This window comes from Desmodus rotundus, unplaced genomic scaffold, assembly GCF_022682495.2.
Source record: "Desmodus rotundus isolate HL8 unplaced genomic scaffold, HLdesRot8A.1 manual_scaffold_159, whole genome shotgun sequence".
NCBI lineage: Eukaryota > Metazoa > Chordata > Mammalia > Chiroptera > Phyllostomidae > Desmodus > Desmodus rotundus.
This window is the reverse complement of record NW_026527213.1, coordinates 23,930-48,579: the sequence shown is the minus strand read 5'-3', so window position 1 is coordinate 48,579 and position 24,650 is coordinate 23,930. Positions and strand designations below refer to the sequence as shown.

Here is a 24,650-nt window from a genome sequence, read left to right as displayed (position 1 = left end):
CCCGGGGGGATTTACAGTCAGAAAGCGCATGTGGCACAGACGAAAATCTTGGAAGCAAATGCTTTTACATCACAACGGATGGAAGCATCAATACTCTTTAAAATCGAAGAGATAAATGGTTTGCCTCTTAGCAGTAAACCTCCAGGTCAAACTTTTACTCTTCTGTATGGCTTACTGACTGATGCGCTGAGACGGATTTATTGTATACTTAGCGTTGTAACCCAACGCCATGCTGTCCTAATTCTGCTGCTCAGATTGTTCACTTTGACTTCTGTTTCCCTTGACACGATCTCATCTTCTTGGGTTTGAGCACCTCCCTGCTATCAGACAATACAACACCACAGGCTGCTCTTTATTCTCTCTGCCGCAGCCCTGGAATCGGCCCTTTCCCCTAGGAGCCCTGCTTCTACCAGATCATGATATTTAAAAACCAAGAACTGGGTGTCGAAGATTTCTTCCAGTTATAAATAGGTCTCCCATACTTAAAAAAAGCATCGCCAGGAAAGGCCTAGGAATCGGGGTGAATGCTAAGGAGTACAGTTCAAAGGAATTAAGATAAAAGTAACTAATCCAGGAGGTGCTGAGGGATCAAGAACCCTGGAGACCCCAAAATCAATTTAGCGGAAAATGGAAGAAATGGGTAAAACATAAATACTAACTATTTAGATGGCAAAGGAGTAAGACTACCTAGAATATTTTCCTTTATTACAGTTAATCTTACATACCTTACCACGGAGTGAAACTGTTAAAGAGTTAACTACAACTCCCCCAAGGGCAGCGCCTACGCTGACACCAAACCACCCAGCGGGTTGGGTTGGGGGAAGTCTTCCCAAGGCCCACTGTGATCCAGGCAAATCCAGAGCAGTGTGGAAAATTATCAGGGCCAAGGTGAATGACAGGAGGAGCAAAGGCATTAAAAAACTTATGTAAGAAATAAACGATTCCTTGAACATATATTCACAAGCCATTTCTTTAATGATCCTCTCTAAAATCTATCTTGAACTCAACGAAGTATTTGATGACCCTCTGCAAAATCCCTACTCCTCTCTTAGAGAAAAGTCCTTTAAAAAGTCACATTCCATAGTTTTCACATCCACAAAGACCAACATCCTTGGCATATTGTTTAGAGCAGCCAGGTGCTCTCATACATTCTCTGTACCTCAAAGTGAGTCTCTCCACTGCTAACCCTCAAATCACAGGGGGCCCCTCCTGCCGCCCCAATTCCAGCAATCACTAAACCCAGGTCTCCCCTTAGAATGCCTCCCGTGAGGGCTGCTTCCTCCTCCCCACACATCACGTCACTGCCTTCCACGTGAAGTGCCGTACCGCTCGCCAAAGTGGTCCAAGTGGTCCGTAAAGCAATTCTCTCCCTTCCAGGCATTTCTGCACATGAATCTAAGATTAGTCTCCCAAGTCCCAAACAATGTATTAAAACCCTTCATTATAAAGCCCTACTTTACCTTTTCAAAACCTTCAATTCTCTTATCATTCTCCCTTGCCCCAAACTATACCTGCCTTGTTGTTATTTCTAAACACCAGTTCTTTCCAAATGTTATTAATCCTTTCAAGGTCTAGATTAAATATCTGAAAAGACTAATTTATCTTTTACTAGATACAAAATACTTTGTAAAAGGGCAAAACTGTTGACTGAGATGGGCTTTCCTAGGTTTCTTACATACAGAAACCATAAAAATGAGATAATTTTAAAAACCTATTTTAGTATTATCTGTATTAGAATTCCTTTAAAATGAGAGTTAGTCACTACCACATCTTAACCAAAGTAAGAACTGCGACCAGGGGGAAAATATCCTTTTCCCTTGGAGGACAGAGAAGCTGGTTTACCTGATTTCTCACACTCCCAAAGTCCTTTAAGGTCTCGGTTTTATTTCTTCTGATTTATTGAAATCAAAAAAGCTTACTTAGAATGTTGGAATAAGAAAAAGTTATTCAAAGTCATACAAGGATAAAAAGTGAAGGCTTATATAAAGATCTATGAAATGCCGAGGCAACTTAAGAATCAGTAAATACAAAAGAAAGCTTCCTTCTCAAATCTTATTAACACAATCGTAAAGGAAATCTGAAACCTACTTCATGTTTTAGAGATCTACCAGAACTTCCTTCTCATTGAACTACGTCTTTCAATTTCGATTTCTACTCTATGTATCTTCTTCTATAATAAGCCACAGGAAAAACTGCACCTCAGTATAAACATTTATCTATGTATAGTAAGCTTTTTACAGTACTTCTGTTGCTATACAAAATATAAAAGGATCTATGATTCTATAAAGATTAAGCAATCTGCCTATCATCAAATTTAAACTTCAGATTTCAGCTGTGTAGGTAGGTCACTTGTTGCTTATAAAAAGTAGGAAAATATTTTTCCACTAAATTGCAGCTTTAAATGGTCCCATCATATGAGAGAGCAGGTCGTTTTCTCTTTCTCCATACTTTACACGAACTATTATTGCCAGGTAGGACTTTTAGACACCTAATTTGGGATTAAACTATGAGCTTTTAAAATAAAATATCAAAAAAAATTAGATTTGTTAGCACGTTGAGCATGGCACCTACTACATGTTACCTTTCACATTCAAAGGCAGTATTTCCTAGTCGTCGTAACAGGTCTCACTAGTGAGCACTCACCACCTACAGAAACCACGCATGATTTCTCATTTGATTCTCGCAGTAACTTCACGAAGACAAGCACCATTTCCAGTCCTAAGATTACAGGAGAAGAAACCCAGACCACGGTGACACAGCCATTAAGTGACAGAATAGAGATCTGAACCCAGCAAGCTGAATTCCAAGTCCATATTTCGTACAAAGTACTGTTGTTCTTTAAAAAATTTCAAATGCAAATAGGTGTTTTTGAGTAGCTGTGTTAACAGAAGGACAGTAAAACTGGTTTCAGTGCCATACGTGTATAATTCTGGTAACTGGTAAGACTAACTACGGTAAAGTTTCTTCTTATGACCATTTCTGATCCATTACCCTTGTAAACACAAACTCATTTTTTACTAATTTTTCTTATTCTCCCTCTTACGATTTTAATGATTTGAAAATAAACATTATCTATGGTATTAAAGTTCTTGGGGTGCTACTTCTAATCACAGCTGCTAACTCTCATGCCTCATATATTTTTTAAATTTTCGTTACAAGTTCACTTTTAATAGAAATAACTATTTTTCTGTAGAAATCCATGTGGGTTTTAGAACAGTTTTGCTTTTGTTTTGCCAGCCTCTTCTAGGACACCATCTACTTTGAAATTTCCATAATGTAGTATAAGGCAGCGGTCCCCAACCTTTTTGGTACCAGGGCCTGGTTTTGTGGGAGACAATTTTTCCCCGGAAGGGGGGTTGTGGTTTTCTGGATGATTGGAGCTCGCCTCCTGCTGTGCGGCCTGGCTCCTAACAGGGCTGGACCACTACTGGTCCGCTGCCCAGAGCTGGGGAACCTGGAAGGGTTAGGACACTTTCTATGCATTAAATTTTTTACTGCATGTCATGACAGCCAGCTTATAGTACAAAAAAATCACTTCACTTCAATGCCACCCCATGATGTCATCTTTAGGAAGTCCTTTAAAACTGCAGTCAGGAATCACATTTAAGTTAAAACTCAACCACAGAAATCACCAATGCAAATAAATGAACCAGGACATGAAATCAGGTAACAGAAGTCCTCCCCGGAAGGGCAGCTCACAGAAACTCAGGCGATGATAACTGCCTCCTTATTTTAAATCATGCTTGGTGGTTGCTGGCAGCTTTTTTTTCAACCTCAATTATAAGAGACGGGGCCATTCCGAAAGCATCCTGAATTCAGAAACATTAAAATGTGCGTGGGGGGGGGGCAGGAATCAAGTGTATAACTTAAAAGAAAAGCCAGAGTGTATCTGGAGAGGGAGAAAGTGGGTCCCGCCAGGCAAACGCACCACAGGGAAGCCAGGCCACATGGAGGCGGCCGCAAGCGCACATGCAGGCCGCCTGCTGCCATCCGTCTCATCCTCCGAGTGGGCGTGGTACCGGAGTTCTCCCCCACACAGCACGCGGCTGGGATCCATTCCCCTCACTTTCGCTACAGAACAAGTTCCCTTCCAAATGACTCCATACACGGGTGGGCAAAATAGGTTCACAGTTGTTAGCACACAAAAAACACTACAGCCGGCTGGATTCCCAGCCAGGCCACACGCCTGGGTTGCGGGCCAGGTCCCCACTGGGGGGCATGCAAGAGGCAACCACACATCGATGTTTCTCTTCCTCTCTTTCTCCCTCCCTTCCCCTCTCTCTGAAAATATATATTTTTAAAAATACAAAAATTAATAAATTATAACACAAACTGTTTCACATACAGCTGTAAACCTACTTTTGCCCACCCCTGCATTTCTTCGAATAAGTTAATTTAATGGAGTAAGCGTCGCATCTTACTTTGCCCACAGAGTTAGTTACTTCTTTCTGATGACTTTGAAAAGGCTCTGCTTTCATTCACTACATGCGTTTATAATGGATTCTGAGAAGACACACTCACTTCAATGCACACACACCTCTTCCAGGTACATGTGCACTCACACAAACAGCACCTACTATAAGTAACACAAAGATTTCTTAAACACAAATCCTACTGCCCGCAATCACAGACGTCTGAAATACAAACTGAACTTTACATCACGCGAAACGTGCTGTGATCCAATGAAGTTTAAAAACCAACAAAGTCAAGACTAAGACTTTGCTGGCACTACCTACCTCATTTTTGCTTTGCTCTGAAACATTTTAGAAGATGAGGAACGAGGAAACGGAGGGACTGTGCCCATAAAATGTATTCCTTGCTCCCAGACTGTACGCCGAGTTACTGGGTCCCTACAATAAACAACGAGGTTCATGGAAGAGGGAAATGGGTGGGAAGCAGGCAGTTTCTGACTTAAGGGCGATCTATACAGATGAGCGCTCATTGTGGCATTTTGAATTGTCTTCCTTCCTGCCGAAACGCCACCTGCGGTAAACGGTGACTCACAACCCCGAGTCATTTCCTGCCCCATCATGTGGGGCCCCTACCTGAGCCTCTGCCGAGCCAGCTGCCTGCACCCTGACAGCTGACACCGAGTCGGTCAGTTTTCTTCCTCAGGTACTAGGACTTGGGTATTTAAATAAATTACAGGGGTTTTTTTCTTTTTTAAAAAGAAAGTTGTGAGCTAGTTTGGAAACCAAGCTGACACTTAGAATATCATCTCTGTGAGTATGAGTTTGAAACTCCAAATTACCAATTTATATTCAAATTTCTGCAATCCATCCTTTTCTGGAATTTGACTATAAATATATCCAGCCTGAAAAGTCTAGTTCTCCTCGGTAACTGTGAATATGTATACAGTTAATTAATATAAATGTAACAAATAAAATTCAAAATTTCAGATCTAGCTACCTTAGATAAGGTTGCAAAAGGTATAAATTTATAAGCATTATGCTGAATAAAATTCTTGGTTCAGTTGTTAAAAAAAGAGACAACAGACCAAACATGGAGACACTCGTATTAAGCCCCGAGTCAGCAAATGAAGAATTAATGCCTCACCTAACTGCAGTGTCAGCCTCTCACAGGCATGGAACCTGTAACCAGCCCATCAGAAATCGGCTGATCAACACTGGTGAGCTCATCTGCGAGATACACCCCTGCCTTCCCCTGGAGGAAGACCACCTGGCCTAAAACTGCGCTCTGGTAACGCCTTCCTTGCTTAGCCCCCTTTGCCTATAAAAGCCTTTCATTTCGTACTGCCCTTGTATCTGCTAGAGGGAATGCTACCTGGTTCCTGAGTCACTGAATGAAGCCAATTAGGCCTTCAAATTTATTCAACTAAATTTTAGCAATTAACACAATGTAGAGGCCCAGTCTCTATGACCATATCTCTCTATGGGATCAACTTCTAGGAATTCAAATTTAAAGTTGTGAGGAGTCTAAGTGACTAAAAAGAGTCTGTCTCAAAGATTTTCTGACCCACCTTGTTCTAAACTTTATAATAATCCTAGATGCCTTGCCTAGCCGTGAAAGAGACCGATATTCACAGACTCATCGTCTGTGGCAGATGGCGAGACGCGGACTGAAGGAGAGAATTTGCTATCCCACATATGCCTCTTTCACACGAGGGATTATTTCCAGACAATTCGGAAAGAGCAGACACAGGAGAGGCTCTGAAACAGAGCAGAAGCTCCCCTCTGTAGGGAATTTCCGCTTATGAAGGAAGTCATTTGTAAGAGTGTTTCCGGGCTGTACCAGAAAGAGAAGGGTGACTTCCAATCACAAGGGAATCTTACTCAATGGAAGAGGCATCAACTAAAATCAGCGTAACACACTCCTAATTTACTAGGATTTCGCTGGTAAGCTCCCTTAACTGGCCTCCCCACCCTCATTTCCTTCCTGTCTCCTGGTGGAGATGGTATGTAAGCCTGCCTTCTAAACGATCTCAGAGATTTGCTCATTTTCCCCCGGTTATCTTATGTGTGTACTTGTTCACTGGTCCTGTATTACAGGGGTCCCGGCCAAGGTGGTGGGAGAATTCCCGCCAGCACGTGACGGGCCAGCACAACACCCGAGTGCCGCCCCTCCAACCTAACTCGGGGCTCCCCTCCTTTCACCCGGACGTGGTCATTGTCCAGTTTTGAAACTTCAAGAACCACCTTTAATTTTTGTGAAGAAACTGTTTCTGCAATATTTATAGACAGTTCATTTTTAACACATTAAACATTTCAGACTACCTACTTTAAAGGGTAGGTAGCCGCTCTTAAAAATGGCTGCAACTTCAGCTACTGTTTGCATTACGTTTACTAACTTCTGAATTGGAATACTGTCAAATACTTAAAACCTAAATCCTTGGTTTATAGTGTCCCCACGCAGGTTATATTTTGGTTCTTTAAGATCCCAAATAAGTGATACAGTAGAAAACTCTAAGACTTTAGCACAGTTAAATTAGGAAATTAAAAACTGCCAAACACTGACACACACAGAGACTGTTTTCTCGATGTTGCACAAAAAGTAAATGTACAAAAGACTAAGATTGTGCGCAACTACATTATATGGTCAAGGGAACACATCTGTACTTTCAAAGTTCAAATTTAAGGGTAGTTCAATTTAAATACCCTGAAGATTTAAGGATATTTATTACAAAGACACCTATAATAAACATAATACTTATAAAGGGTAATGATAAGATAATGGAGTACATGTAAGAAACCACCAGCCCAACTGCTTTTACCTCAAACTTCAGGTAAATGCGAAGGCTTCTAGTTAAGTGACTACATTTCAACTAGATTATGCAAAGCAGCCAATTCAATTTCACAGTGCAAAAAGGTCTGGGGATAACCAGCGGGACCTCTCCTAAAAGCCACTTTCACTCACTCACTGGAGACTGAGTGGGGACGCGCGCCCCACGGTGCGGCCGGAGCACCGCTTTGTCAGGGAGACATTCCTCATCAATTCGCAAAAATGCTCCTCAAAGTGACAAGTTCACTTCAATGTTAAATTCTACCTCTCCCAATGTTTTAATTCGAGGAGAAATCTCAGATTAATTAAGCGCTACTATGTTGCTTAACCTTTGGACAATGCTAGGTTGCGGGATCCATCTCTGTGTTAGTCATCGTTTTATCCCAAGTGCCCCACACCAAGTCTCACACCTGAGAGGCACATCAAAGCAGACTTCACATGTGAAACATCTGAATTTCTCACATGCTTTTGAAATTTGTCCTTCCAGTCATCATTTTTTTTTAAATCCTCAACCATCCTCGCCCGGGAACATTTTTTTTTAATTTTTTAGAGAGAGAGGAAGGGAAAGAGAGAAGCATTGACTGGTAGCCTCCTACACGTGCCTGGACTGAGGATCGAACCTGCAACCTAGGTATGTGCCCTGGCTGGGAATCCAAACCGCAACCTTGCAGTTACGGCAAAACGCTCCAACCAACTGAGCTACACCAGCCAGGGCTATTCAGAAATTTTTTTAAAAGGTCTCGTTTTTCCTTTACTTTATTCCACTTATTTAAAGTCAGGAGTGAACTATTTGATTTTATTTTCTAGTCTAGTTCAAAATGTACCAGAACTGCACTGGCAATCTCCCCCAGCTTTCAGGACATCTAGAGACACCGTGGGCTCCAGGACACAAGGGCACAGCAAGCGCCCCAGGCCCAACTGAATACCAGCTGGCTGCCAGGGGCGTGGACGGTCCTTCCTGGCCTTTAAATTTTACCTGAAACATGCAATTCATAACACCTAAGGTAATTCTAATTTAAAACATTATTTTAACGCACAGGACTTACCATTATAGGTTATTCTTGGCTTTGTTAAACACATCACAAGATGTAAATCCATTTCATCTGAGGGCACAAATTTTGAGCATACAGGGCACTTAAATCCTAAAAAGTAAAAGAAAGCCATGTTAACTATTCTGAATAACCAACTCTGATTTTTTTAAAAAGCATGGAACACACAGAGCATTTCACACTTCAGTATTACACTTATAATAACATACTACTTACATAAAGTGACAACTTTAAGTTACAACTTAAAGTTAGGAAAGAGTCTGTTACTGTAACATCCCATTTAAATCAGTTTATAAAGATGATCCCATTTCTAATAAAACAAGGTCAAATGAGAATTTGGCTCACTACAAAACTCCCCTATTTCTAATGAATGGGTGCAATCATTCTCATTTCTAATTTTTTTACATTAACCTGAACTTACAACTTTGTTGTAACAGCTCTGTGTTCTGACCACACTGTGGGAATTACCTTCCCAGCGAGGGGCGGTGTAATTTGTGTCACAGGTTTTGTACCTAGACGGCACCTTAGAAACTACGCCACCCCACTCACTGGCCTTTTAAAAATGTACCTGATGAAGAAAGGGAAGCCTTTCGGAACAGCACAATCAGGCCTAGAATCTAAGACTGCTGACTTCCAGGACCGTGGCCTTGCTCCACACCACGCTACTGAAGTCACAACGCAAACAGGAGAGTAGCATCCAACAGGGCAGATCTCTCCATCCTGACACCTGAATATTAGCCAGTTTCCTGCAATACTCACCCCGCACTACTAAGTACTTGCCTAAAAGGCTCCGTTAAAAACAAGCTGGCGCACGGAAGGAGAGGATGTGCCATGACCTGTCCCACCCATAGCTCCTCGCTGTTTCCCTGCTGCCTCCCTCCCTGGCCATCCCTAAGGTGCTGAACACCTGGTCCGAGACCTTTACGGTTTACCTGGGAACAACAATCAGAAGTGGCACAAAGAGGTGGTCTGAGCCAGTGGTTTTTCTTAGAAGTGTGACTAAAAATCAGGAAGAGAGGACACTGGTCAGCTAGAAAGCACTGAAGCAAAAAGGTCACATGTAGGTAAGAGAGGGCCCGCGGCATCCACCCGGGCTCGTGTGTAAGCCGAACTCATGAGAGAGCAGAAACCGGCAGACAGGGAAATGGTGCACTTGGAGATCTCGGCGCTGACTGCAGAGGCGGGAAGGGCCGCGGACACGACAGCTCGTAAGAAGGGCAGTGAGAGAAGTCAGCCCCGCCAGCTGCCTCTGAGCCCGCGCTCTCTCCAGCAGTCCACGCGGGCTCTTCCACACTCGCCTCCTCGCTGGGATGTGAGACTCACTGCAACCGAGTGAGTCGGACTGGAGCGATTGCGCAGGCAGGACTTTACACAACCCAGGGGAAGGTTTTGGCATGGGTACTTAATCCAGGTACAGAACGTCCTAAGTAAAATAAATGATTTTGAACACTGTTTTTCGCACTGTATTAAAGCACTTAAAAAATCTAAAAATTCAGGTGGTTCTTTGTATACTGTTTTCTCTCTTTAGGCTTTAACTTTATTTCAACATTCAGATATCTTCAGTCATCCCAGAGGGCAAAAACTCAAAAGCGTGACAATACACTGTTGGTGAGGCTGTGGGGAAGCAGGTACTTTACCGATTGTTAGTGGGAATGCAAAATTGTAGGACTCCACAGAAAGGAACTTGGCAATATCTAACTAGATTACACAGGTATTTATCTCAGCAATCCCATTACTAGGCTCTCACCCTGAAGGAATGTCCCCAACCATACCAATTAGGATATGCACAGCTAGGGGATTCTGGGAAGATGGCAGAGTAGGAAGCACTGGAGGAATCTGTTTCCCACCTTGACCCCCACTGCACGGGAGGCCTCCGTCTGATCAGAACTGTGGAATCTACTGAAGGCTCGAAACCGCCCGAGGAAGCCCTGGACAGTGTATGGTGGTCAACGTTAGCTCTTAGCGTGGCAGCGGTTCCCTTCCTCCCCCCCACCTCGGCCACATGACAGGCAGCACGGCACTTGTTCCTGGAGCAGCTCGCGCACAGCGGGCAGGAGCCAGCGTGGACAAAGACACCCTATACTCCAAATCCTGGGAACCTGTGCCCTGACGGCTGGTTGCTGCTTGTGATCCAGGAGGCACAGAGAAGGGCGGTCACCGTCACTGGGCCGCTCTGCCACCGCTTTAAGTTATCCCCACCCTGGCTGAGCACAGTTCAGCCCCGACTTGCATCTACAACTTCTTGAGAGACTCCAAGTGAGAACCCCAAAACCCTATCAATTCAGCCCTGTCTAATCACGGAATCTTGAGACATTTATGTTTTAATTAAAACACACACAGTAATTTACTGTGGCACTCGGAAATAGCCCGAGATCAGAAACAGGTAACATGTGGTGAACAAACCATTATCCACCTGCACAATGGAGTCTACACAGCTATAAAAAGAGAAACAAGGAAGGTCTCCGTAAGCGGATAGAGAGAGGTATCCAGGCCTCATTAAGTGAAAAGAAGCAGTATGAAAAAGAATGTACGTGTTATGCTAGCCATTGTGCAAAAAGAAGAGTAAATAATACATGTATATGTGTGTATAATGTGTGTGTACAAGTAATACATGTGTATATCTGCAAAAAGAAAAAAAGAACAAGGAAGGAAAACTTCAAAACTGAGGCTTACATACGTTACCTTCCGGTTGATGAGAATGCAGGGAAAAACCTAGGAAAGAAGGCAGTCCTGAGCACACCTTTTAATAAAGTTTCTGACTTCTGAACAATGTTAATGACACATGAACTAAAAAATAAAACATCAGCAAGGACTAGGAGAAAATCCACATTAAAATTAAGTAAGCGGAAACAAACGAACTTAACCATGTATCAAACAGATACAAACAAAAATACGTGCATACACAGCCACAGCTCGGTCCACTAAAAGGGCCTAGCAACATTAACACCTCAGCAGCAAAAATCAGACGCGGCCCCCAGACCTTGGGTTTCTAAGTATCATTCCCCCACTGAAAGAAACCAGGACTCGGAGGAACCAAGATGGCGGCGTAGGTAGGCACACTGCGCCTCCTCGCACAACCAGAACTGACAGAGAATCCAACAGCAAGGGGGACCGACACCAAGGAAATAGAAAATAAACATACATCCAGACCGGTAGGAGGGGCGGAGGCAGGCACCGGGGTGGAGAGGACTCGCGTGGCTGTGGCGGGACTGAGACTGGCGGAATGTGGGACAAATGGCGCAGGCAGTCCGAGCACTAGAAGACCCTGCGGCCCCACATTTGCACAGATAAACCGAGAGGGCCGGACTCAGAGTGGCGGAGAGTGGGGCAGGCAGAGCGGCGGGTAGCACCCCGCAGCACCACGTTTGCCCACAGATAAACCAGACGAACGGCAGGCAGCGAAGCAGACCGCGCAACCCAGGGCTCCAGCTCAGGGAAATAAAGCCTCAAACCTCTGATTGAAAACGCCCCTGGGGTTGGGGCGGCAGCAGGAGAGACTCCCAGCCTCACAGAAGAGGTTGTTGGAGAGACCCACAGGGGCCTAGAGTGTGCACAGGCCCACTTACTCCGGAACCAGCACCAGAGGGGCCCAGTTTGATTGTGGGTATCGGAGTGAAAGATTGAAATCCGGAGGAGAGTGAGGCGGGCGCCATTGCTCCCACTCGGCCCCTCCCCAACGTACAGTGTCACAGCGCAGCGACCAGAGTTACCCCGCCCCGGTGAACACCTAAGGCTCCACCCCTTAAAGTAACAGACACACCAAGACAAACAGACAAAAAAATGGCCCAAATGACAGAACACTTCAAAGCTCCAGAAAAAATACAACTAAGCGACGAAGAGATAGCCAACCTATCGGATGCACAGTTCAAAGCACTGGTTATCAATATGCTCACAGACTTGGTTGAATCTGTTCGAAAAACAGATGAAAAAACAAAGCCTATGCTAAGAGAAACAAAGGAAAATGTACAGGGAACCAATAGTGATGAGAAGGAAACTGGGACTCAGATCAATGGTATGGACCAGAAGGAAGAAACAAACATTCAACCAGAAAAGAATGAAGAAACAAGAACTTGGAAAAATGAGGAGAGGCTTAGGAACCTCCAGGATACCTTGAAACGTTCCAACATCCAAATTATAGGGGTGCCAGAAGGAGAAGAGGAAGAACAAAAAATTGAAAACTTATTTGAACAAATAATGGAGAACTTCCCCGATCTGGCAAAGGAAATAGACTTCCGGGAAGTCCAGGAAGCTCAGAGAGTCCCAAAGAAGCTGGACCCAAGGAGGAACACAACAAGGCACATCATAATTACATTACCCAAGATTAAACGCAAGGACCTACGTCCAAGATTACTGTATCCAGCAAAGCTATCATTTAGAATGGAAGGGAAGATAAAGTGCTTCTCAGATAAGGTCAAGTTAAAGAAGCTCATCATCACCAAGCCCTTATTATATGAAATGTTAAAGGGAGTTACCTAAGAAAAAGAAGATCAAAAATAGGAACAGTAAAAATGACAGCAAACTCACAGTTATAAACGACCACACATAAAACAAAAACGAGAGCAAACTAGGCAAACAACTAGAACATGAGGGTTGGAATAAGTAGCATAGATGATAGGTGGAAAATAGACAGGGGGAGGGTAAAAATAGTGTAGGAAATGTAGAAGCCAAAGAACTTATAAGTATGACCCATGGACATGAACTATAGGGGGGGAATGTGGGAGGGAGGGGGGTGGGCAGGCTGGAGTGGAGTGTGGGGGGGGAATGGGACAACTGTAATAGCATAATCAATAAATATATTTTTTAAAAAAAAAAGAAACCAGGACTCCTTGGAGAGATGGCTGGTTCCAGGTCTCGGGCAGGGAAGACACACAGTAGTCAAGAATATCTTGTTGTGCCAGGCTAAGGAAGCGCTCGAATACTGATACGGACAGAAAAAGGCACGGGAGCCAGCTGGAAAGGGCTTCTCCTGGTCAAATGGGGGCGATCTGAAAATCAAAATGGGTAATGATGTAAAGACTACAGGATTTTGAATTTAGGAAGAATGCAAAAGTACATAATAATAAGTATATGTACTCAAAGAATCAAGCCAAAATTACTTAATTAGCAAAGAATAAAATGGTACTTTTAACATGGAGAAACTGGCTGATATCACCGAATGTTCAAACTTAGTATCACCAACAGAAGGACAAGCTGATGCTTGTTCCCCCTGCTGTAATTCACTGAGGATGTGGTACTAAGGACCTGTATGCTTCTGCAAAATGTATTTTGAACCTAATCATGACGAAATTTAACAGCTCCCAACACAGAAGCTGGATACCAAAGCAAATGAATAGAAAAGGAGGCACTATGACAAAAACAGTGCAGGAAACAAGAGAACTTGGCATTGCCAGCCCTCAAAAACCTTATAATTAATCATAAAATTTCTGTATTTTTCTATTTAGTTGCTTTTGTTTCTATTTATTTGTTTTGGTGTTCATCTGATAAGTTGATTCCAATTTCCTCACTTGTCCCAACAACTCAAAATTAGACTGCCTCCATAAAACAAGTACAGGAAGCTATAAACTAAGAACAGAGAAGCAAGCAAAACTCTTGATAATTAAACTTTTGATAGAAATTAAGAGTTCAAATAGAAAGAATATTAACTTGAGGTACTAATGATGCCCAATGAAAATAACTAACATTTACTATGTAACAGGAGATTAAGCACATTGGACGCATTAACTCATCTATCCCCACATCCTCTGAGTTAAGTACAACTATGAACCCCGTTTTAAAGATGAAGAACACAAACGGTAAGTAACCCATATGAAGTCACACAGCTTGAGATCGGCAGTGCCAGAACGCAAATAGGCCTTCTGGCTCCAGAGCCAAAGTTCTCTCCACTTCTTGTTCATCTCCCAGGAAGTAGAACCAAAAGTCAAATAGGAGAGTAAATAATGAAATGAGAAGATTAACCCAGATGATTTAACATCCAGCCAACTAGAAACAGACTTAAAAGGAAGAAACTATCAAAGACGTAATTTCCCAAACTGAAATTCATGATGAGTTTTGTGGACAAAAAAAAGGTTCTGTAATAAAATGACAAATCCAGTGATGAAAAGTAACCTCACAGGGTGGTCAGATCATAAATTCCTAAATGGGCAGGTGCGGGGGCAATCACAACCCAGGCATCTAACTTCTTTAACAAAAGGTTTATCTTTGCCTTCGGCTGAGGCCTGTCCATTATCCTGCGGCTAAATTCACAGGCCTTTGAAATGCCAGACTAATCCTCTTTTTCAGGCCCTGAAGCATAACCACCCCTGAGAGAGCGAGCACACAGTCTTAACCAGCCTGCAATCCAACCTCCTCCTTGCTGTCTCCCACCTTCCTGTAATCTTCCTTACCTTCCCTCCTTAATTACAAATAAGATTACATGTAATCTTATATAAGATTATATATATATTTACATATAAGATTTGTAAATTCTTATAAGATTATATGTAAATATAATTACATATAAAGAAACTGCAAAATTGTTAACACTCCAGAGCGTGAGATCTTGCTTCCTGGAATGTCATCAATTTGGCTCAAGTAAACTTATAAAAATTTTCTACAGATTTGGACATTTTCTACATTGACAATATATAATCTGAGAGAATGTAGTGATACGACAAATGAAAATAAACAACCACACCAAGGTGCATTACTACGAAATACCAAAGCATCAGAGATAAAAAAACAAACCAACAAGGTCTAGTGTTTTCAAAAGGAAAAAAGATTGATGTTAAATATCTAGAACAGCCCCAGCTGGTGTGGCTCAGTTGGCTGGGCACTGTCACAGACTAAAAGGTCCCTGGTTTGGCTCCTGCTCCTGGTTGGGGCACACGCTTGGACCGTGGGTTCATTCTAGCTGGGACGCGTGTGAGAGGCAACCAGTCAATGTTTCTCTCTAACATCAATGTTTCTCTCTCTTTCTCACTTCCTTTCCCTCTCTCTAAAATATATAAATCGAAAATAAAAAAGTAAATTCAAAAAATATCTAGAACTGTTTTCCCAAACTTTTAATTTTTTTTTGCATTTCATGGTATTAATATCTTTGGAGAGTCTAGTTCAACCGTCTTTCAGAATCAGAACGGCACTAGTCTTCTCCACGGCAACCCTTGAAAGGAGAAGACAGAGCAATGGCTTCAAAATTATTAAAGAAAATTATTTCATTTGGACGGACTATACACTCAAACTACTACAAATTCACACTTGATTAATACATTTTTTCCCAAAAAGTAAAGCATTAAAAACTTTCCTTCTTGGGAGCACTTTCTTTTTTCTTTTTCTTTTTTTTTTAGTTTGGATATCGTTAGTTTATTATAAAAGAAACGCAGAAATTATTTACATGATGAAAGACTTCAGAACTTTCAGGGAACAGGCAGCTTCACGGGATGCCATTTCAACAGTGATTTATTTCATTCTACAAACTTCCCAAGAATGGCAGCATCTCTAAATAAGAAACTGCTTTGGTGTCTCCATATTCTGGAAGAACTTTATCTACGACTTTCAGGCTAACCGGGTGAATCTTTCCACTCTTCCCTTGGAGCCTGATCCAGCAGCTACTACTGTTGCTTGCAATACTTTTCCTTGAGGTTTTCCTGGAAGCACAACGCCCTCCTTAGTTACAGTTTCCGCAACACTCCTTTCAACTAATACCTGGTCAAAAAGGGGAAGAAACTTTCTAAACACCTTCCTCGCTGGGACTCCAGCTGCTTTCAGGTCACAGCCACAAGGAAAGTTGGGTATACTCAAGAGAAACTTCTAGAGCATGTGCTCCACTAACAAGAGAGCAAGTAGAGAAGAGAAAAACAAAGAGAAAGACACCAGGATCAAGGAACAAGATCTCTAACAGAGAGGTAAAGGGAAGTCCTTGGGAGAGGAGAGTAGAGGGTTCAAGAAGAGAGAAAGAGGGAGGGATGGGGAGGTAAGGGAGAGAACAGAGAAAAGAAAAATGTTTACTGTAAGACTAAAAGTACTTTATCTTTTCAAAACATATGCATATATTGCCTTGGTTTAGGTTTAAAAACTAGTCTAAAGCAAAGGACCCATCTGCTTAGTGAAAAGGATTCTGTGAGAACACATCTCAGCTGAAGCTGCTGGCTGCCCAGGTTGCCACCTCTGCCCTTCCCCCATTCGATTCTTCTCCTGCAGCATCCCAGCTAGAACAGGTTCCACTCCTCCACGATCAGTAAGAAAGAGTTCACACGGAACCCAAGCACTGAATCTACTATATAAGGAAGACAAAAGCTTTACAAAGGCAGACGACAATTTTAAAAATTAACTCAGGAAACAGAGCTGTCATAGTTCAGCAAGTCAGTTGGATATAACAATAAATTTACTGCAACAGAGATACAATTTCTGTAACAGAATTTATGTTACAGAAGTAAAAAACACAGAAGACTCAGAAAGAACTAGACAAAGCTAGTGGTAACATCCCTGACATGAAAAGCAAACACAGGAAAAACAAAACAAAGATGATGCTGATTTGAGAAAGATGAAATTTATGAAAAATAAAAGGCCGTTTCCCTCAAAAAAGAAAATGGAATCAATACAGAAAGAAATAATCAAAAGTAGCAAAAAAATTCTAGAAAATATCTAGACAGAAAATGTATTACTTGGGACATTTTGTTGGTATGTGTTGTGAAGGGGGTTGTCTTCAGAACTCTTAGAAGGGAAAAAGAGTGGGACTCAAAAAAGTTATATTCTCAAATATTCAGTCTCAAGATCCAACCAAACGATTAATCAAAATAAAGAATTCCGGAGTGGACAGGCCGTGGTGTTACACACACACACACACACACACACACACACACACACACACACACCCGGTAGCACAGTGCGCATGGTGTTGTCTAACTAAAGCAATGTGTACACAACGGTAGAAACGACCGCTCCAGTACAGTATATACACATATAACGCCAACGATGTGAAATGACAGAAGCAGTAGGAGTGGCACGATCGTGTCTGTGTGTAAAAAGAAGAGAGCGAGGCCTAGAACTGAGCCACGTCACCCTGTCCTTTAGAAGCAAAGGGGCTCCCACACTCACGTTATTACTCTCCCCCACCCTAAAGAACTCTTCAGTGGCCATCAAACTCTACTCGGGTGTCACCCTTCTTGAGGAATCTTTCCCTAAATGCCCACCTCAAAGCTGATCCAATCATTCTCCTCCCCCTGTATTTCTTCTGCTCGCTGAGTAGCACGTGGCGCTGTCATTACTTATTTATGCGTCTGTCTTCTTTAGCGGCTTTAATGGTCTAGTGAAAACACAGACTTTGAAGTCCCCAAGACCCGGGTACAAATCCAGTTCTACTCACACACACAGGTGTCCCTGCGGAAGGCACGATCTCTTCCCTGTAAACGGTTGGTTGACGTCCCTTACGTAAAGATTACACTAATGTATGTAAAGTGCTTACAACAAAGCATTCAGTGAACAGTAGCTATGCTTTATGGAAATTGTCTCCTTTTCAATTTTCAGACAATTCACTTATTCTTTGTAAGTTCTTAAAATAGTACAGTTCTAAAAGATCCTTTAATGATAAAACCCAGACCCTTAAGACTAAAGGAAAACTTCGTGTAACAATTCAATGAGACGTGCCTGCTGTATCAAAGTTACTTTATATAGTAACAATAAATACCATCCGCACCAGTATATGCGAATACCTTGTCCTTTCCACTGCAATGACTGCAGCCAAAACAGCTCCGTGTCTCCAGTGACCCAACCCTACCTTTACTCACTATTTGCACATTGTCTCCTCCTATCACAGCGGAGTCTGGTAAGTACCCCTCCAGGCAGGGAAAACGCGGATGAGCTTCTGTTCTGCGTTTCCGTCGGCGGAAATGCTGCCCCTACCATCAGTCAGAATTTGTTGGGCAAAACAGAATATGAAAGTTACCAGGCCCTGTGAGATTTTCCATATCGAGTCTTCGCTCCACACCTGTGAACCAGTCATCTACGTGCACTCGCTTGCCTGGTAGCTATTAACAAAACAGAGACCCCAGAAGCATCACACTGGAAGTTACCCTCGCAACTAGTCCCGGAGTCCACAGAGAAAGAACAGAAGGACAACTGGTGCCGGATGCTGTGGAGATAGTTCAGGACTCCAATGCCAGGCTTTATTCAGGACTCTTCTTCTTCCACCCACATAATAACCCAAGTATTCTGCCCCTGTCCCAGATGCCAGCCTGCTGGTATCCCCGCTGGTTCACAACGCACTCAACCCAAAGCCGGCACTCCAAGTCTCCCCCAATCACAGCTATTTCTCTGCACTTGACCGTAAACCAAGCTCTGTTCCTTCTGATCTCAGTTAGGCAATTTAATTGACTGACACACAAAATTTCTAGAAGGAAATGACCAAGAGGCTTAAAACTCCCTTCGGCACATGTGCACCGAATATGACAAACAGGAAAGAATCAATCATAGAAGGACAAGTTCAGGAGACTTACAGCAGGTAACCTCCACCTGCTACCCCACCTGCACCCAGGTAACACAAAAAGGCTGCTGCCATTTCCTATCTTCAACAGTGGAAATGAAGCATATTAAGCAAACAGAGTCTATATAGACTTTCTCGGTTTAAACTGCTCACTGACAGAGAACAGCAGTCTAAGTGCAAAGAAATCAAAAGTGACAGAGTTCAGCTTCCTGGTTCCTAAGCCATCAAGCTTTCCAGCCCAGCGTACTGGCCCTTGGGTACCTGTCACCCCACTGCACACACACACTTCTCCCTCTCTACACTAAGCTTCTCACGTGGTCTCTAACTTTTACCCCAAGGCCTATTTGGTGTAGCCAATTTAATCTTTCCTCCACTAGAACATAACCATTCACGCCTCTATGCCTTTGATCTTAATCCAAAATGCCTTGGCTTTTCCCCTATTTTACTAAAAATTTACTCCCATCCCTTCAAACCCAGATCAAGTCTGACCATCTCAGGGAAACCTTGTACGAGAACTCAAACAAATATCATATGGTTTCAGTTATATGTGGAATCCAATGAACAAAATAAACAAACAAAATAGAAACTGGCTCACAGATTCAGAAAACAGACTGACAGCTGTGAAAGGGGAAGATGATTAAGGAGTGGGTGAAAAAGAATTCACCCACTTGAAGCCTATAATTTCATTAACCAATGTCACCCCAATAAATTCAATGAAGTTATATAAATTAATTAATTCAACTTAAAAAAAGAAAGGACTCAAACCCATGTACTTCCCTGCCCGACTATATTCCTTTCATTGACAACACTCATTAATATACATCAACGATGTGTCTTCTGTGCAGATTTTATCTCCCAAATTTGATAATACCTGCGGAGCAGAAGCCTGATATCCTTCTAAGCGTTCTAGTCAATCGCCTTGCCCTAGCACCCAGCAAGACTCAATAAACCATCCAAATGCACACAGGAATGCATTGTGTCATTGGCTTGAGTTCTACAGAGGCCAGAGGGGCACCACTGAGGTCAGACTGGGGAATTCGAATTACTGTTAATTCTAACTGCAAGGAAGAGTTCTAAGCATCGCATGCAGGAATAACGTGCATTTAAAATAATTCAGTTTAAAGGTAAGATTTTTGTAGACACGTCAAAAGAAAGGTAACTGAATCAACTGCCACACACGAGGTTCCATAGTGTGCAGTACGCGGCAGAGCGGGGCCTGGCCTGCAAACTGAGCACGGCCACGCCCCCTGTGCTGGGAGGCCCGTTCAGAGTTTGACGAACAGGAATCACTGTTATAAAAAAACGTCCTCGGGAAACGCAAGCCGATTTATCTAAATAACCACTGGCGAGATCAGCAGTAGACCACCTGACTTCTAACTATCATCGTTTTCTAACAGGTAAAACTCCTGCTATAAAAGAAAAGATGCCCAAGAAGCCAAAGGGGAACATTTAAGTAAAATCAATATTGTTTAATAAATGACAGCTACTTAATATAAAGGGACAAAAGTACCTCTAATGAAATAGAAATGACAGCAAAATACAGCAGAATACATTTTAACCATGCTCAACCAACATATTTACCAGTTAGATGTTTAAATACCTAATTCTACACGTCATCAAAAAGAACCCTTGAGGAACCTAAACACCTAATTGTATAAATCATCAAAAGGAATCTTTGATGAGCCCACAAAACATCAGTATACATCAATTTGCATAATAAACATTCCTGAAAAGCCTAATTTATGTCAAGATCATATTTTAAGTCCATTAGGAAAAGCCATTATTTTCTACTATCTACCCATTTGTGACAATTCTGTCACTTCATTTTTTTCATATATTATCTTTTTAAGAGAACTATTTCTGAGAATGGAAAGAAGAAATAAAGCAATATTAAGTGAAAATTAGAATCTGATTTTTTTGTAGTCCCAAAGCAAAGTATGTCTATTATGAGATATGCAGGCACTGAAGTATTAAATATTAATACTTAATGTTAAATATCAGCATACTAAAACGATTCATGAAATATCACACAAGGGTTTTTAAAATATGCCCTGAAGGTTTTGTTGTATATTAGAGAAAGGTGTGTGGTGGGGTATTTCTTTTTCCTTTTCTGGTTCCTGATTTCAAAAAACAAAAATGCTCTGGGAATCGCATTTCTACATGCTTTACACGGGGTGTAAACCTAACAGCGCCCTCAGCGTTGTTTAAAAAGAGCTGCTTCTCTGTGCTCACTGCGAACAACTCCCACCCCGGCTCGGAGTGCGGATGGGACCTCCGGGAGCATCTGCTCCGGTCCCCTCCTACTGATCAGAGCGCTCAGCACGGTGCAGTTTCTGCCACCGCCACGAAACGAGGCAGCCGTGGAGCCAGGACTAGGGCTCTCTGCATTGCACTCTACCCAACTCAACTACCAGATCTCTCATTTGTAACCAATTAAACTAACAATTATAACATCTCATGCATAAAAATGTTCTAACCATGCAACCATTACAGGGGATCTATTCTGAGCTTGTTTCCAAGGAGAGATAATGTTCCCTGTGAGCAGTGGCAAAATTCAACGAAATGAATGGGTACAATTAAGAACATACACTAAGAAACACAAGCAAATCAAAATCCATACGGTTATTAAATCCTGGACATCTTAACAAATGGAATTCCCATACATGGGAAACTAGTCAGAAACTCAGAGAGATTAAGTATTGGAGAATCAATAATTTCTCTCCACCCAATTGAAAAAAATTTTTCAGCCATATTTTTTAGTTATGAAATGCAACAGTAACATGCATAAATGTTTACACCTTTAAAAACAACACTAGAAAGATGCCCATTTTTGGCTTTTGTTTCCTACTTATTATTTCCATTATTGTATTATTCCTTTTATTGTCTTCTAGCCTATAGATCAACTTTCTTTCAACTTTTTTTTCTTTCTCCCACCTTACTCCCCCCCACCTGTCCCACATACCCACCAAATATTCCATTAATGTTAGTTTTCATCCATATTTTGGCTTTTTTTATTGTCTAATTATTTTAACTACACATAACCTACAAATATCATAGATTAAAGTAACTATGAAAGATCTTAATGGGGGGCCATTCAGACAGCTGTAACGAAACACTGGATACCAGGTAACTCACAAACCACAGAATTTCGCCCCCCCACAGTTCTGGCAGTCAGGGTTCCAGCACAGTCAAGCGAGGACCCTCTTCCTGGGGCAAGGGGTGAGGGAGCGTGCGGAGCCTCTTTTACAAGGGCACCAATCCCATCCATGAGGGCTCCACACTTGTGCCCCAGTCACCTCCCAGAGGCCCCATTTCCTAATAACATCACTGGGGGCACTGGGTTTCCAGCATGGATTTAGGGTCGCACGCATTCACACCACAGCAGTAAGTAGGGCACGTTTGGAACTGAGCGTGAGCTTCAACAGAGTCGTTTGCTTATTTTCATACATTTTCTCAGTTGTGGGAAGGGGGGAGGTAAAGGATAGGGTAATGGCCTTTGCTCTGGGAATTCACAGACTAGGTGGAGAAACACATTCCTGAGCCACAGCTTTTCATCCGAGACACTGCACAGCTTTATAAGGCCCACAAGCCTCCATGGCCACACATTAAGACAGAAGTCAAATGAAAACAAATTTTAACTATACACTTTAGATTAATACAATGAACTCTACAACTACAGTTAGTAACTACACTCACTGGCTTAAAGCAAAACCCTGGAAAATCAGTACAGGCCACAGCTAAAATTCTCAGTAAGCTCAAGGTCTCCAAATAGTCTGCTTCTAAACACTTACGTTTCCAATTCCCTTCAGTTGCAGAAAACGTATGACCAAACTTTGATGACTAGCTCTAGAAACAGAGTATCACTTTAGGTAGGGCCTACATGGCTCCTAGTTGTCACTCCTATTGTCACTTCATTTCAGGTTCTCTCTGTAAGATACACATGTTGTTCCTATCATATTTGAATTTGTTGTCTTACCATGTTTTATCTATTCCAAAAACTATTTTTTAAAAATTTGTGTTATCCTCACCTGAGCATATGCTCATTGATTTGAGAGAGAGAGAGAAACATCAACTGACTGCCTCCCACACACGCCCCGATGGGGGATGGAACCTGCAGCCTGGGCGTGTGCCCTGACCAGGAATCAAACCCACAACTTTCTGGTGCACAGGACGAAGCTCCAACCAACCAAGCCACCTGAACAGGGCCAAAAACTATTTACTAAATAAATGTTGAGTGAACTTTACTAAAGCTCTAAGTCTCTTTAAAATGTAAACAGAAACAAAATTATTGCTTTTAATATGTAGTTACCAGACTTCATTAGACTTAAAATGTATTCAAGAAATACAGTCAGTTAATGGTCAAAATGAAACCATTGTCAAATGTCTTTAAAACTTTCAAATATAAATACCAAATATATCAGTGAACTCAAAAACATAATGATTTAAAAATGTATCTTCCTGTTTCATATCAAGATTATTTATCTACTTCACAGCACCATGCCAAAGCATAGTAGATAACTCAAAAAGTATTAATTGAATGAACAACTATGTCCTCCCTCTATCTAACATACCCTTTCTCTCACCCCAGTGTGAAGATCAGGTGTTGAGTTCTCCTTCCTCAACCCTCTCTTTGGTGCTCAGGTCAGCGCAGCAGCTCCAAACCGCTAGCTAAAGGGCATCTGTGTACAACTCGGCTCAGGGCATTTCCTTCCTCCCTCCTCCGCCTTCCTCCCTCCCTCCCACTCTCTCTTGCTCCCGTATAGGAACACTCACACGAACATGGGGATTTTACTATGCTGTGAACTATCAAATTAAATCTAAATCGAAGACAAGAGAACATGTCTTTTCTCATTTCCCAGGGAGTAGGAAAAGATGGGGTGGAGACCACAGGGTTGAAGAGACAGAAATTCTGATTTGTTTCTTTCTTCAAGTAAATTTGGACTAGTTATTTCTATTGCTGTTCCAGGTAAAACATACCTTTAAATGGTTAATGTTCCACTCAGCCACAGAAATAGGAGGGAGAAGCCCACATAAGGAGGCATATCTTCTTCTGCTAATCACTGTATAAATGCCCCATGATAGACCGTAAACGTGTGGTTTTTGGTTTTTGTTTTGAAGAACAGGGAAAAATCCTGAAGTTTTTAGTGGCTGCTCTGTTTCTAAAGGAGACAGCCTTTTACCACTCACCCTCATCAACTAACCTTCAAATGTCTGTCATTTATCAGTCTCGGTCACTCACATGGACTTAGAGACTAAAGAAAGGGTTTCCCCAAGAACAGCAACTTAAAACAAAGGGGAGAAAAAGGTTAGTATCTAACTGAGAAGGCTGAAAGAGCAAGAGAAAGTAACAGGGCCTGAGGTACTGGCTAGCCATAAGCTGTAAGAACATGGGTAGAAAACTAGGAAGACACAGCAAAGAATAATAGTGTGTCCTCTTTGCTACAGCTGCATTTCCCGTCTCACTGTACACCGTCCTGTCCAAAAAGAACAACAAAAATGTTGAAAGAGAAAAGAGTGGGCCACCAATAATGTACAGGGACAAAGTATGTAAAACATTTACATCTTTAAGCTTTTAGGGTTAGTTTTAAAACGCATTTGTGCCATCCCACTTGTACCTTACATTTGTATGATGAGTAGACCTACCCTTCCTCACGTGCTAATGTACTAATTTGAAATGTGAGAAGAGGGGACAAAAATAATAATTACAACAAAAAAATTACAATTTAAGCAGCAACCAGATATCATTTTTAAAATGTGGATTGGGCTGCTTCCATAGCTTGGCGACCGTAAATGCTGCTGCAATGAACACAGGAGCGCATGTGTCTTTCTGAATTAGGGTATCGGGCGTCTTCAGATACATACCCAGAAGTGGAAATGCTGGTTCCTTCTTTGTCTCTTGTTATGGC

The 24,650-nt window shown here is 42.1% G+C and overlaps 1 protein-coding gene across 2 annotated transcripts in view; it reads right to left on the bottom strand.

The window, feature by feature from the left end:
* The window catches only part of ZNRF2 (zinc and ring finger 2), a 77,205-nt gene that overhangs the window by 28,653 nt on the left and 23,902 nt on the right, over positions 1-24,650 (bottom strand). For both annotated transcript variants that reach the window (XM_053917721.2, XM_053917722.2), the window contains exon 2: positions 8,286-8,381. In XM_053917721.2, coding sequence (XP_053773696.1) covers positions 8,286-8,381 — 96 coding nt within the window. The remainder of the gene's footprint in view (positions 1-8,285; positions 8,382-24,650) is intronic.